General features: G+C 45.3%; 1 protein-coding gene across 5 annotated transcripts in view; it reads right to left on the minus strand.

Annotated features, from left to right (window-relative positions):
• GALNT16 (polypeptide N-acetylgalactosaminyltransferase 16) overlaps positions 1-14,445 on the minus strand; it is a 96,938-nt gene that overhangs the window by 81,964 nt on the left and 529 nt on the right. For 2 of the 5 annotated variants that reach the window (XM_074824361.1, XM_074824363.1), the window contains exons 2-3: positions 14,197-14,261; positions 7,431-7,559 (exon numbers count right to left, since the gene is read on the minus strand). The exons of 1 other annotated variant lie outside the window; for it this stretch is intronic. In XM_074824361.1, the coding sequence (XP_074680462.1) occupies positions 7,431-7,559; positions 14,197-14,261 (194 nt within the window). Of the gene's footprint in view, positions 1-7,430; positions 7,560-14,196; positions 14,370-14,445 lie in introns of all 5 variants that reach the window. 2 more of the 5 variants (XM_074824365.1, XM_074824366.1) reach the window with 2 other exon arrangements.

Here is a 14,445-nt window from a genome sequence, read left to right on the forward strand (position 1 = left end):
AGGTCAGGAATAGGTGGGTAGGAGTGGGTGAAAGCAATTTACCTATTGAAGGGAGAGGACTCAGAGCTCATCCCTGATTTCAATTCAGGAAAACTTCAGGAAAAGGAGGGAAAAGGGGAAATGTTTGTCCCAATGGACAGAAAGAGCTGAAGTCCTTTCCCCATAATGGATTAAAGGCCCCTCTGATGGTCTGACCATAGCATCTCACCATGCTCTTCATCTAGATCCAAATCATACCCCTGTAAACCTCCGAGACATGTTTACCCATACCATAATGTCAAGATGGCAAAGTGTGTGCCATTGCCCTCCACCACATCGTTGCTGAAAAGAAAAACGTTATCTGCATTACTTATCTACATTGGCCAAATTCCTAAACTGCCTGAAATACTCTCCTTGTCTGAAGGAGCTTTCTCACACTGGTCAGAGAGTGTGGGTATGCATGTGGGTTTCTGAAAATCCATTTTGCTGTGCCTCAGGTCATATATCACCCTCCACATCCTTGGCCTCAGTCACTATTGGGAAACTACAAGGTGCACCAGAAGTCCAACAGCTGATCTTGATCATGCCCTGCCTAGAGCTAGATACTGTTCATGCAGTCTCCAGCCCTTCACCCCCGATGCCACGGCCACAGGCACCATAAAAAGGCCAGACAGACAAATCGCTCCCCTGGGAGTGGCTCCATCCTTAATTTATCCTGATGCCCAACTGGAATAGGTACAGAGGGTGGATGCCAATTAGTTCTGCATTTAACAGAAGATAAGCTGCCTAGGGCTGCATATATGCTGACCAGGACAGAAATACCTTCTGGGTCATTGTTTCTGGCCAGCATGCAAACAGTAAGGTGGTGGAGGGGAATGACTCAGGACCAAGTTAAGGCAAATAGCATATAGTTAACTGAAAACCAGGATTTCAGTTGCTTTAAATTGTACAGTTAAACATCGTCTTAAGTGCTATTTAAGGTCACTGTAACCTTAACATTATTTTCATGAGCATGTTTCTTAATGAAAATGAGAGCATAGAGAAGAATTTCCAATAAGCTGTAATTAACAGTTCCACATTGCACTTGTGCTCTTCAAGTACGAAGAGAAAAACATCTGCTGAAAGGCCAACAGTGGCAAGATGAATCTCCTTTGACAGTGTGGAGGAGCCAGGAAAATCTTCAGAGATGGTTAGCCAGGATTCAGGACATCCCCCTCTCCCCTCTGGGAGACGGGGCCATTAACCCTGTCTGAGCCAGGTAACCCACCTGCCTGCCACTGCAAGACAAGGCGCAGCCTCAGTGAGAGTGAAGTTATGGCAGAATCAGGCAGGAGCTATCAACAGCACTGAAAAATGCTCTAAATTCATGCACTCAGCATGTAATCTTTTAAAAGTGCAGGAACAGAATAAATATTTAAGTAGTAATAATTACATATTAATACAACTTATTAACGAGAAGATCCACTTATAATCAACCTGATTCACTTTATGAGCCTGAAATAAATTTTTGCTTTCCCTCCTACCACTTATCTCCTTTTTTCACCCCAAATCATTTGTTTCTCTTCCTTGCTGCATCTTGTCTAGGACATGGATTTATCTCCCACCTTTATGGTAAAGCACATAGCACTTTTTCTGGTGCTCGGAATTAATTAACAATAAAATCTTTTTATTACGATCTGACGACAATTTGGTCTCCTTTACTGGCAGCCCATCACAGCGCTGACTGTGACCTGAACTGCAATTTAATCCCCATAGAAATTCAAAGCTTTTACAGCTCAATGTAGCTACTAGGTTAGTGCTCATAACAGTCCTCTTGGCTGCAAAGCAGAAGCAGCTTGAAATGCTCATCTGGTAAAATGATGAAGCTCCTGTCTTCCACTACAGAGGAATTCCATGTGAAAACACAACAATCTGGGAAATAACCTGTGAAAAATACCCTACTCAGTTTCTCAGACATCCCATAAAAGGGGCTTGCACCCTGCACAGCAGACTGGGTTTGAGTCGAGTGCAATGAAAAATGCTTCGTGTTCCTAAAAGTCACAGCAATATATTTATTTTTGAAGCTCTATCACTCAAAATAGCCAAGGCAATTAATGGAAAGCTTTCCAAAACATTCCAGCCCTGGCACTAAGCATGAGAAACTCCAGGCTGAGGGGAGGCCAGAAATAGGATCCATGGATCAGTCAATTCCAGAGGCACTGCAGTCCCCCGCAGTGAGCCTGATCCTGTAACCTCTGCCTGCTGGGATCAAGATCCATCTCCTGGAGGCAACTGGAGAGCATAAAAAAGCCAGGGAAGGGGTTGGAGTCCAGAGGACATCAGGCATCCTTGTAATGTCAGGAGCAAGCTCCAGGCAGATCAACATGGTATTAAAGATTTATCAGTTTCTACGTTTTCCATTTGCATTATATCGGAACACCTTTACTCCCAGGGAGGTCGGCAAAGGGGACTTCAAGAATGGCAAGAATATTTATTGAAATGGTAGCCCCAGTGGAACTGCAACCGATAAAAATTGCTGACCTGCAGCAGGCTGGCAAGTGGTTATGTCATTCTGGAAGACACCAGGGTGCTCCATGGGGCAACGCACACACAATTCCATCAATATGACACCATTTCTGATTTGAGAATAAGGTACACAGTTTGAGCCTGGCAGCACCCCTTTCCATTGCAATCACTTCAAACAACGATCCAGGTATTGCTAAGCTTTCACAAATATGTTGCTAACTTATTTTGAAGCTCTTGCCGAAACAGAGCTGCTGTCCTCTGTTGACTTTATAAAGTCATCCAGCACAGAACCCCTTGCACTAGGATCATGCAGGTCCAGTAGGTTTTGGATGAGAAACCCTCAGCAGTGACAGCTCTGCTTGGCAAGACTTGGCAATTAAATCCCTGCACAGCTCCAGCCGCCAGCCTCTGCCAGTCAGCAGCCTGTGTGTGACGTACCCACCCCTCCCTGCTCAGCCCTTCTCATTCATTTTGTCGGGGTTTCAGTATTAGCACTCAGTGTTTCTCTCCCACGCTGGGGTTAAGCACGGGAGGATAAGAAAGCCAGGCTGACCTGCGTCATATCACAACCCAGAATTAACGAAGCACAAAAACACAATGGCAGTTGGGGTGGAACCTCCTCCCTGAAGGCAGCTGAGATCTCAGCGCAGGCAGATGCAACCTCCTTGGCAGCAGGCCTGACTTAGACTGATGCTGTGAGGTGCTGGGAGCACTTGGCTCCAGCTGAAGGTGATGAGGGTTTGAGGGCATTTGCTTTAGGGAACTATCCTTGTTTGGTATCACTGCACTTGCAGGCCTTTTCCAGCCCTGAGTCCTGTAGCAGGCACATGGGGCTCCCCAGTCTACAGATTAGATAACACAGAATGAAAGGAGATTTGGAGGTGCAAACCTGGGACAGCATTTTCCTCCCCTGGTGCTGGTACCTGAGCTGACAGCCTCAATACGAACACACCTGACACCAGGGGCTATCTGTTACAAAACATCCCAAAGGACTGCTAGAAAATGTAGAATTTGGGACATAATTAGCAAGAGCGTAAGTTACACTTGACTGAATGAAACCAAGGGTTCATTTTGCCCTGTCACCCTGTCTCCAGGAGTGGTTGCAAGAGATGCTGTCTAGGGAGAACTCATAAACCTGGCCCCTTCCTGCAGTCTGTGCCTCTCATGTTCCCCTGCGATGCCTGCCCTTCTTGTACGGGATGCAGTCCCGCTATTCCCTGTAGGATCTGTTTATGGCAATATGGCCTATACATGTACGTAATCACCTTCTTAACCCCTTAATAGCATCTGCTTCCACCATCTCCTGGGACAGAAGGTCCAACACTTCACTACGCATTGCACCGTAACACTTCATCTTTTATGTGTTGTAAAAGAACCTCCTACATGTGTTACCAAGTGCCCCCGGTCCCCAAGCAGTAGAGTTTGGTGCATGGCACGTCTCCATCCACCTTATCCACTTCTCCATGATTTTTGCCCTCTCAGCCAGCCTTCCCTTCCCCAAATGGAGGAGCCCGAGACTTTTTGTCTCTCCTTGAAAGGCAAGGTGCTCCATCTTTAGGAAGCCATTTTTATAACATGCACTGTATAATAAAGAAATGTAATAGAGATTACATTTATAATAGTAATAGGGAAGGTCAGATTCATACTCTTTAAATAGTCACATTTTAGGACAAACATTTTCCCCCCACTAAAGGTGAATGCTTTAGAAGTGCTGAACAAAATTACCTCCACCACATTCGCATAGGAGGGGAGATGGGAATTATGAAGTAAGAAATTCCACTATTTAAGAAATGACCCCCTAATTTTTGCTGGTAATTGTCTCCAGTACCTGAATGCACAGCTTGGCAATGAAGAGCTGTCACTGTGGGAGCACAGCAGCCAGAAAAAGGAGTGAGAAATGGGAGAAACTGCTTAAGCCACTGCGAGTAGAAGTGGTACTCTTTCATTTGAATGCTTCCATGTCTGCAGAGATGCTCAGCACATCACTGCAGCATTTTCAGAGGCAGAGATACATCATTGCATGCATATACATGTGTGCACGTGTGTTTCACACCCTTAGATTAGTTTTAGGTCTAACTCAATTTCACAGCAAACACTACTTTCTCTAGTGCTGGCTGAAGACGAGGAAAATATCTCCCACAGGGGCTAAGAGTCATTGCAAGCATGACCATTTCTGTCTGAAGGTCACAGCAAGATCAAAGAAATGTACCATCTCTAGCAAATATATAACTACTTGAGCATGTAATTCCTCTACAAGCGTGTCCACTGCAACATACCTTTCCCCACAGAGAGAGGATGAAAAAGGCTCTGTACAACAATTATAATCATATTGCTTAATGGCATACTGAAGAACACTTACAGGTTATTTTAGCGCAGTAAAAATCTATATAGACAAAAAATAACCATATCAATAGGCCCAAGCTTTAAAGCCCCATGTACAGCTGTGCACAATTTCAGCCTACAAATGGTTATGCTACCATGCACCAGTGTGATACCAGCTTTTCCTGCTCCATAGCTAGCTTTTTCCTGCTCCAAGTAGCCAGCTCAGCCAGGCAGGGTCTATCCCAGCTCCAGCCCAGGGCAAGCTGAGGCCCCACCATTGCAACACCTCAAACACACACTGGGCTCTCACGTGCCATGTTCCTGCCCTGGCTTGGCAGCAGCAGCCCCTATACCCGTGCCTCCAGGGACAGGAGGCAGCTCTTCCCTCCCTGACACCCCCACAGCAGGCACAGAGGGAAGGAGGCACCAGGTTCCCTTTACCATCAAGTTGAGGGAGGAGCTCGATGGGATGACAGCTATGTCTCGTAGGGCTGTTTGGCCCCTGCCAGGCTCTGAAGGATGGGTTTGCTTTGACAGATTTCCAGCCCTCAGGGACTTCTGCAACCTCCCCAAGATAATCCAGGATAAACCAGATTTTAAATAGATTTTATCTGGTTTATTTTTTATATCTTCTGCTCTCTAAACATCACATCCTCATTTCTCTCTGAAGGCTGTTGTACAAGCAGCCTCGTTGTGTTTGGAATTTAATATGTCCAAAGATGGGTGGCTGCTCAGACCTCGGTGGTGGCAGCTGCACCCTCCAAGCTATGGCCCACCCGAGGCCACTCTTGCCACCCTTATGAAAGTCAGCTTTGAAGCCTAACTTTAAAATTCATTCCCCACGTCTAGGCTTTACAGCATCTCCCAGGGCATTTCTTTCTCTTCCAGCGTTTGCAATGAGACCAAGATCCAGATTTAAGATGGTTTGCTGTTCAAGAGCAAAGATCCAATTTCATTAGGCTCTGCTCTGAGCAAGGGTGCCAAGAGGAGCCACATTTCACACCTCTCATCTGGGGCAGAGAATGCTGCAGCTAATTATTTTCAAGGAATGGCCTGAGATTAAGTCCTTCTGGTATCTGCAAGGAAAAACCTGCTTCTTATTCGTACATGGTATAAGTAATAATGTTTGTCAAAAAGGAAAAATGGGAAGAGATGGAGCAAAAATGAAACATGGACATTTGCAGGGGATGGGGAAGGAGTCTCGTTCTGTTTCTCAGAAACTACACTTGTAAATTGTCATTTTTGAGGTGCTTTACAACAAAAGCATCTGTAAATCAGAAAGCCAGCTGCTCTTCTCTCCTTTGCCAGCTCTTCTTTTTCTTGCAGAGGAGCTAATACTCTAAAGCTGGGCCTGCCAGGTATAAACTTATCAGGGCATTGCAGGGGTTTGGATTTGGGACTGAAGAGGGTATGGTTTCACTCAGTACAGAGGCAGGGGTCAGATGTGAAGGTAGAACTGAGATTTCAAAGAGATGAAGCTTTCCTCCATGTGAGGGATGTGGAGAGATGGTCAACCCTGAGATGTCAGCACCCATGAGTCCCTCTGAGAGCATACCTGCACCTTTCCCATGGACTTTAACTCTCTGGAAAGGAGAAGGTCCGTCAGCTGTACCCGGGTAGGGCTATGTGTTTCATCCTTAGGCAGACTTATCCCTATATTTTAGTCCACTCATCAGATCCCATACATAAGTTTATTGTGAACCCCCTTAGGCCTGGCTCTTTAAATATCTGAAGGGATGGAAAATGCCTGCACAATGACGAATTGGAGAAGGACTGTGCATAACTGCAATACAACAGGCAAGAGCCAGCTTGAAAATCTAGGCTTTGTCCCTGGCCAGCCTCAGTCTCCTCCGTCTCTCTTTTCACTGAGAGAGATCAGCCCTCAAATAGGCAAACATTCCCTTTAATGACATATAAATAACTAAAAACGATATATCTGAGAGGATGCTGCCAGTCACATACAGGTGAAAGCTATCCCATTAACACAGGCAGACCCCTGAGAGCAGCCCTGGGGGATCCATCACCATCACCAGGTGCTCTCCCCACTGGCAGGAGAAGTTCACATCCCCAGAGTGGAGTAGGGTGAGCCCACTGCATGGATAAGAGGATCGCTTTGAAGGAGAGGGTCAGCAGTTCTCGGTCTGGCCTGGGCCAGGGTCCCTCCTCAGCAGCTCCCAGCCAGATCCTCTGCCAGGAGCATCCCAAAATGTTTTTTGTCTGTTCCAGTGGTGCTTCAGGAGATGAACCCTGCATGGCACACCAAGAATTGCCTTGGCTTTAGCTGCCCTGTCTCTGAGGACACATCACTGCAAATGGCCCACCAAGTGGGAAACCGGAGCTGGAGGGACAGTGTGGGCAGGCTCGTGACGGCTGCTGGACACCCCTTACGCACAGCCAGCGACCTGCTCCAGCACAGCTGTGTCAGCTACTGTGCAACTGACTTTGTTCCTCCAGGCCTGGGCTGAATGCCATTTTTCCCACAGCAGCTTAAAGGATAATCTAAGTGAGTTCAAGCCTCTTGCTTTGAGCTATGTCTTAAATTGATTTGAAAGCATCAAACAAAACCAGCTTAAGGGCTGCCCCATGACTGAAACGAGTACAGATTTGTGTGGCCATGATCTCACCACTGCCCTTGCAGCCTTAGTGTTCACCCAAACCTGGAGGTGACCTCTGCCAATCCGTGACCAGCGCACACAGCAATGAAGTGCAAAATGATATGATGGCTGTGGGACAAATCCATCCTGTGCATCCCCCTGCAGAACAGAGGTGAGACACTGTCAGAAACACACAGGTTTTCTTTAGCAGGTTGTCTGTGCACCAGAGGCAGGAGAGCTGTGTGGAGGGAGTGAAACACAGCATGGGAAGACGGACTGAGTTAAAAAGAAACAGATGGAGATTTGCAGGACAAGACGGAGGACAATCACCACACTCAGGAAAGAAAAAAAACCAATCCTTAATGGGCAAGGAGAAGCAAATGCTCTGCTTCTTCTCATCTCCCTCTTCTTGCCTTCTCCTCCTTCAGGTTCTTCATAGTGCCTGGATCAAAAAAAAAGGCCTAAGAATAAACAATGTGAAAGTGTAATCAACAGCGAAGGAAGAGAAGCGTTTTCAGCTCACTAGCAGAAAACTAGCCCTGTCATTAAATAACACAGGTTGACAGCCTCCTGTGATGTGAGGAAATGGGAAATGAAAGGTCTGAGCCAGTAAAGCTGAGAATGACAAATGGGAATCACAATGAAAAATATTCGATGGATCTGGAAATTAAAGTCCAACCTCCCAGAGTCTCAGAGGAAGCTGCCACGAGAGACGGCTTGCCAGGGGAGCAGTTTTGGGGAAAGCCAGGAATTCCTCGGCCAGGTGTCCCATGCATCACAAAGAAAAGCCAGGAGGCTGTTCCTCTCAGGGGCATGTTCAGCACTGCCCTGGCTGCTTTGGGACAAGCCCGCTGGAAAGGAGAGAGTCCAATTAACAGAGTGAGCAAACAAGAGGCGGATGGTAAGGAAGAAGAGGGAGAACAGAAGGTGGATTGCTCTTACTGCAGATGAGGCAGGACAAAACTGAGGGTTGGTGAATTTGGGATACCATGGGAGGGGAATAAGAATGACAGAAGATCTGCCAATTATTTGAGGTGCAGCTAGCACCATATCCATCTAAATCTGAAGTTGTTTTAAATCACCTGCAACAGAAATGATTTGTGATGGCATCAGACCGTTAGGTCATTGCCCATTCATCATGAACTGGGGCTCACACAAATTTCCATGTATAGTTAGGCCATCAGCCATTATAGTATAAATAACAAAACTTGCAGTTCATTTTTGGCTCAAATGCATTTCTTTCATTAATAAAACATTGGAACCAGCAACCTAGCACTGCCTTCCAGGGACTGAACTGAGGCAGACTGTGCACATTCATCCAGGTGCCCATTTTTTTTGCCCTCAGACTGAGCAGAAGTCAATAAATGAGCTACAGCCAGCGCATCAAGATTTAGAAGGTTTTGCAGGTACTTCTGATTTTGTGCCTCCACTGATTTTGTCATTTCTTGGCCTCAGCCCACGTGTCATGCTTTGCTGGGGATTTATTGAAGTCAGGAGTTCACAGCTTTGAGCGAGATTCAGAATATAGTTTATAGATGCCAAGGAGGTCAGAAATGAAGAAGTGGTACAGACAAACACACCTTAAGGAAAGTACTTTCCTCCCTTCTCTGAAGACCGATCAGCTGCAGCTCTGAAAATCCTGTTCAGCAGCTTAGTCTCCTTAAAACGCCCCAATCTCATTCTATTTCTGTCCCTGTGCCCCCAACTATTTTGCTGCATTTAGGAAACATTTTTTCCAGCACTGTTACGCCATTTCCAGCTATGCTGTGTTTGAGGTGCAATGCCTCTTACCATCACCCCACCTGCTGAAGCATGAGCTCAGTGACTCGGGCACCAGCAGCCCTTTCTAGGGACTTGAGGTTTCAGAAATTACAAGAACAGACTTCCCCATGGGAGCTGTCTGAAGGAGCAGTGACGCATTTCCTACATTCGTCCTGTGTGTTTTAGGTCTCCTTGATGTGAAATTAACAGGGAATAGGAGCAAAAGGTGAAATTATGAAGTTCATAATGACTGAAGAGAGAAGTGGAGGAGCTCTGTTTCCCAAGACTGCCTTTGACTCCTTTGCTGCTGAGGCAGGCTGGCCCCCCGGTGCTGTGACAACCTCCCACCTCGTTTCAGTGACACTCCAGTGCCCAGTTCCTCAGCAGGCTCCTTTGTACAAGTCTGCTGGGTTGCAGCAGGGGTCCAGGCTGTCAGCAGTGCACAAATGCACCTAAGCCAGGAGCCTGAGGCAGGGACACACAGATTTAATGCCTTTTATCCTCTGTCGTCAGAAAAAAATGTAATTTACTCACTACACGTTTTCACTGTTAAAAGAAGTAAGAGCTTGTTGATACACAAGTAATACTGCTTTAATATACTGACAGCGTCAAACCAGTGCAGCTCCCTCAGGATGGACACAGCTGCTGGATCCGAGGTGTTTATAGCACTGCATTGCCAGGGGAATGAGCTACAACCACATAACAGACCCTCACACCCCCCTTGGCAGCATCAGATCAAATTTCAGTTAGATAAACAATAAGACCGTCCAAAAATCCACCCCCAGTCAAAATAATAATTAACACCATGTAAGCGAGGTCTAAATTTCTGGCCATCATAACAGAGACAGATGCATCCAGAGGATCTTCTTCAGACAGTCTGTAGTGGCTTAGAAAATAGGTCACTTGATGCATCTCAGTGGACATTAACAGGCATAGCTAGTAAGAACCACTGACACTTAAGTACTTCACTGCTGAAGACACAGCCATGGTGTTCCTCAAGCCTGAACAGATGATATCTGCTCATCTGTCTCCTTGCCACTACTGTCCATCTCCCCAGCTGGCTCATCACCAAGTTACCTTACCAGGGTTTTGTTTGCACAGTGCAGCTGTTGATGGGCAGGAATAGTTTCAGCAGAGGCAATAAGGACGACAAAAGCAACCTGAATTCCTTCTTTGTCTCCTCCATGTCAAATCTGCAGAGCAGCAAGGCTAGCACACATCTGTAGAGGGAGTTACTACTCCTCTGCCACACACTGTAATTGGGAAGTCAGGTTATGTGTCTCTGACACTATTCCACACATAGTGTTATTAATCCACTGACAAATACAGGAAGGAGGGTGGAGAAGCCCTTTTTGCCTTATCAAACCAGCACACCTAGAGTATTGAAGTCTTTGGGGTTAAACCATGCAAAATAGCTTGTGCAGCATGCCACCAAATCTGTCTGAACACCAGCACTTCATTCCACAGATGCCCTTACCACATTTACCATTACTCCCTCCATCTCCCATCCTTAAAAGAAATGAGGAGGCAGCTAGAGAACAGAGTACTTCAAAGATCAATCCATGTAAAGACTTTGAAGTTTTTCCTTGTAAAATGCTCTGTTAGCTAATCGATGGTCCCTCCACACAGGAGCCTTTCTGAAGCAAACTGAAGCAATGTTGTATTGATCAGGGTCTTTCTCCTCCCTCTTCGAACCCTGAATACAGTTTGGGAATTCATGTTGGTAGAAACACGTGCAGCCACTTTAGCTGACATTTTTCAGACAGCTGACTCATTGAGAGTCAGTCTACTCACTGCTGGGTATTTAGAGAGGGGAAGGTGAAATTAAATCCTGATGACCATACAGTTTATCCCCAGCAAGGCAGGCACTGTCACATGTCTTGGTGATAGGAAACTTGATAGAAAAATTCTGCTTAGCTCTTCTCAAACTACCACAAGAAATACCAATCAGTTTTCACCCTGAAAATATGAACTGTGCAAAACAAACTACCTATGGAGAACTAAGCTCTCATACTGACCACTAAGGTCAGAGAAATTGTCTTGAACTAACTAGACTTTGGCTTCAGTCCATCACAGCAACTCATACATCCCCATCCTTGCCCTCATGGATCATTTGGGGTAGTTTTTTGCAGTGTGCCTAACACACAGCACCTCACGGCTTTTGGAATGCCCTTCAAATCGATTGTGTTTTCCAGGCTTCCCCCTTCATCTTTGTTCAGGATTTAACTATAGTCCTGTAAGGACAGAAGTGAGAAAATCATGCTTATTTTACTGGTATGTATTTCCCATCCTGATTCCAGCACAATTTGTTTCTTTGTACAGCAGTTCCACTTAACTTTCCAGAGGGAAAAAAAAAAAACCACAAAAAAATTCCCCCAACAAACTCACAGGGATTTATAGAAAAATAAGACTGGTGAGGTTACTGACTCCATTGTCTCCCCTAAGTGAAGTTCTGAGATTTTAAAAAATGAGTGCTTATTTAGGAAGAGAAAGTTTGTTTAGGTCTGGAAGTCTGTTTTTGTGTTTCTTCTCAAGGGAACAGGATTTTTGGAAAGATACTGAGTTGCATTTTTCAAAAAAATCCTCATTTGGCTTATGTGTCCTTTTTTGAAGCATTTGACTGGAAGAGCAAAGCGCGGTGCTAACACAGTGCAAGGAGCGAAGGAGAGGAAACACGTGCCAAGGTCACCTCCTCAGCGGTAGCAATGGCAAGCTTCACAGCAGTGATATAAAACCTCCCTCTGATACAGCTACTTTTTAAGAGCTATAAAAATCCAGAGCAGGCACACATTAATTACAGCAGTTCAGAGATAAGCGCTGCGTGTCAGTCTTCACAGCAGGTGACTGAATGGCACGTAGAGTGTATGGGAGAAAAATGCCCATGGACAGAGTTAGCTAAAATATTTTAGTCTTTATCACCTCCAGATTTGTCAGTGGGCAGCACATATGGTTTGCAGCTGGAAAGCCAGTCGGTGCGCTTTTAAGGAAGTAATGTGGCCTGTGTCATGAAGCAATGTGTACCATAAGGAAACCTTTCTTCCTGACTAGCCCAAATCTCCTTTGTTGACATTTAAGTCCATAACCTCCTGTCCTAGCTAGATTAGAAAGCAGACCATTAAAATCCCCCTCCTCTTCACCACAATATTTTTCTTATTTATCTCCTTGGCCCTCAGTTCTTTGTTTCCCCTGAGCTAGACAAACTCAGTTCTTCTGGGCTTTGATCATAAGCCACATTTCCATGCTGGTGTCCCCTGCAGAGCACAGGACTCACCTTTCAGAGTGGCAGGTCCTGAGCAAAAGAGGAAGTGAGGAGGACAAGGACCCGTCTGGGCTTCCTTCAGCTCCTTTCCCGCCAAGTTTAGGGCAAGGCAGGCTGAGAGATGGTTAAAGTTATTACCCAAGTGCAAACCTGCTAGCTACAGCAATTTCTCTTCCTTGTCCCCCCTGCAGCCGTCATGAGAAATAAGCTTTTGCTACGAACCCACTGACTAGCCACAGCTGGCAGTGAAATACATCCAACTAAAGGATGATGGCTAGCAGGAAGTCTTTTTGGTTTTAACTGGCAATTATTCCAATGAAGCAAAATAAGATAACTCACCTTTTTTAGCTCTTACATCTATCTACCTGCATTTACTCCCTGGCTTCCTTGTCCAAAGTTGCAGTAGGGCTTCCACACTGCTGGTAGCAAGAGCACCCTCCAATATTCCACTACACACTGGAAACCTTGACAGCAGTGCAGCAGAACTGGGGGCATGGAACTAATGGGGACAGAGGCCAGTGGCATTAAGAGTCCTAATGCCCATTTACAAGACAGTGGAAAAAATGATATTTGGGTATTCTTGAGGGTCTAATACTCAGCACCACCTATGGCTATCATGCACAGCACATGCATAGAACATGCAGTTTTCTCCTCCATATCCAATTTGTCAAGAGACGGGCAGTCTAGTCTGATATTTTCCAGGGGTCTGTAAGGATTTCTTAAGTTCCAATTTTACTGCTTGGACCGACTCTTCTTCTAGTGTGGGGAAAATATCTGTAAAATGGAGCTGATCTTTAAGACATCAGCACAGCGCTTTGAGATATGCAGCTAAACATCTAGTATCACTACCCATATACATCACAGGAGAACCAGACGGGGAAGTAGAGGGTGTAACACTTCTAAAACATATGGAAAACATTATCTGAATAGCAAAAATCTGACATAAAACTATACACACACACTTCTAGCTCAGATTTGGGCTCTCCATAGCCCATGCTAGACAAGTAGGGATAATGATTATTTATTTACAGTGCATTGAAAGGGGGTCCCACTCTCATTTTCACACGACACCAGCAGTCAGACCCTCTGCTTTTATTTATGGCTAGAAGTCCTGGACAAAGTCAGGGCACAGAAGAAAAAGGGAAGAGCAACCAGCAGATCTCAGCTGATGCAAAGTACTGTTTGGCATTTTTCAAAGGACAATCAATTGGAAAGGACTTGCTGTTAATCAATGTGAAACAGATACATGTCAGATCCCCACAGAGCACGCTACAATGCAAAACAGCTTCTTAGAGCAGCAGTTTTGTGTGGAGGGAGTTTGGACAGGCAGTTTTTCTCTTCAGCCTGCATTTCTGACAGCTGCCTAGTACCTTCTTCCCAGACTTGTCACATTTGTGCTGAGATATATAAATGTCTTCTCTTTTTTTGCTCCTTAACCACTGCACAGTCTTTCCCCTTTTTAAGCAAAGACAGAAGCCATATTTTATATCATCTATAGCTGAAGCTGGAGTTTTTCAGGAAATGATTTCTTGTTATCTGAAGATGACATCTCTATTTTACAGTAAAAGGCTCCATCCTCTTTTTTTCAGTTCTCTTTACACCCATCTCAGAAACCGAATTTATCCAAAAGCTTGCAAAGAAAAATAATAAAAGATAGTTTTGCTCCATTTCCTGGCGACCAACACCACCGAGACCCCAGGTAGTATCACACTGGCTAATTCAAGACAGAAACAAGCACTGTGACAGTTAAGTGGTAAGAGAGGATGCAGCACTAACCTTGGCACAGAAAGTCCTTGCCACAGCTGCCTGCTCTTCATGGTGGAATTCAGTGACAGGCGGATCTGTTTTGAATGTGGGAAATTATGTTCCATGCATGTTTATTGGGCTTTTTGGATTTTTTTCCTTTGCTAACCTTAACTGTGTTGGTTCTCTTGCATTACCATCTCTACCTGTAAAAACATTTAACAAAACTCCCTTGATGTGGGGCTAATACAAGACGGCACACTGTGGCTCCCTTAATAACTC

Source organism: Strix aluco, chromosome 4 (genome assembly GCF_031877795.1).
Source record: "Strix aluco isolate bStrAlu1 chromosome 4, bStrAlu1.hap1, whole genome shotgun sequence".
NCBI classification, from domain to species: Eukaryota; Metazoa; Chordata; class Aves; order Strigiformes; family Strigidae; genus Strix; species Strix aluco.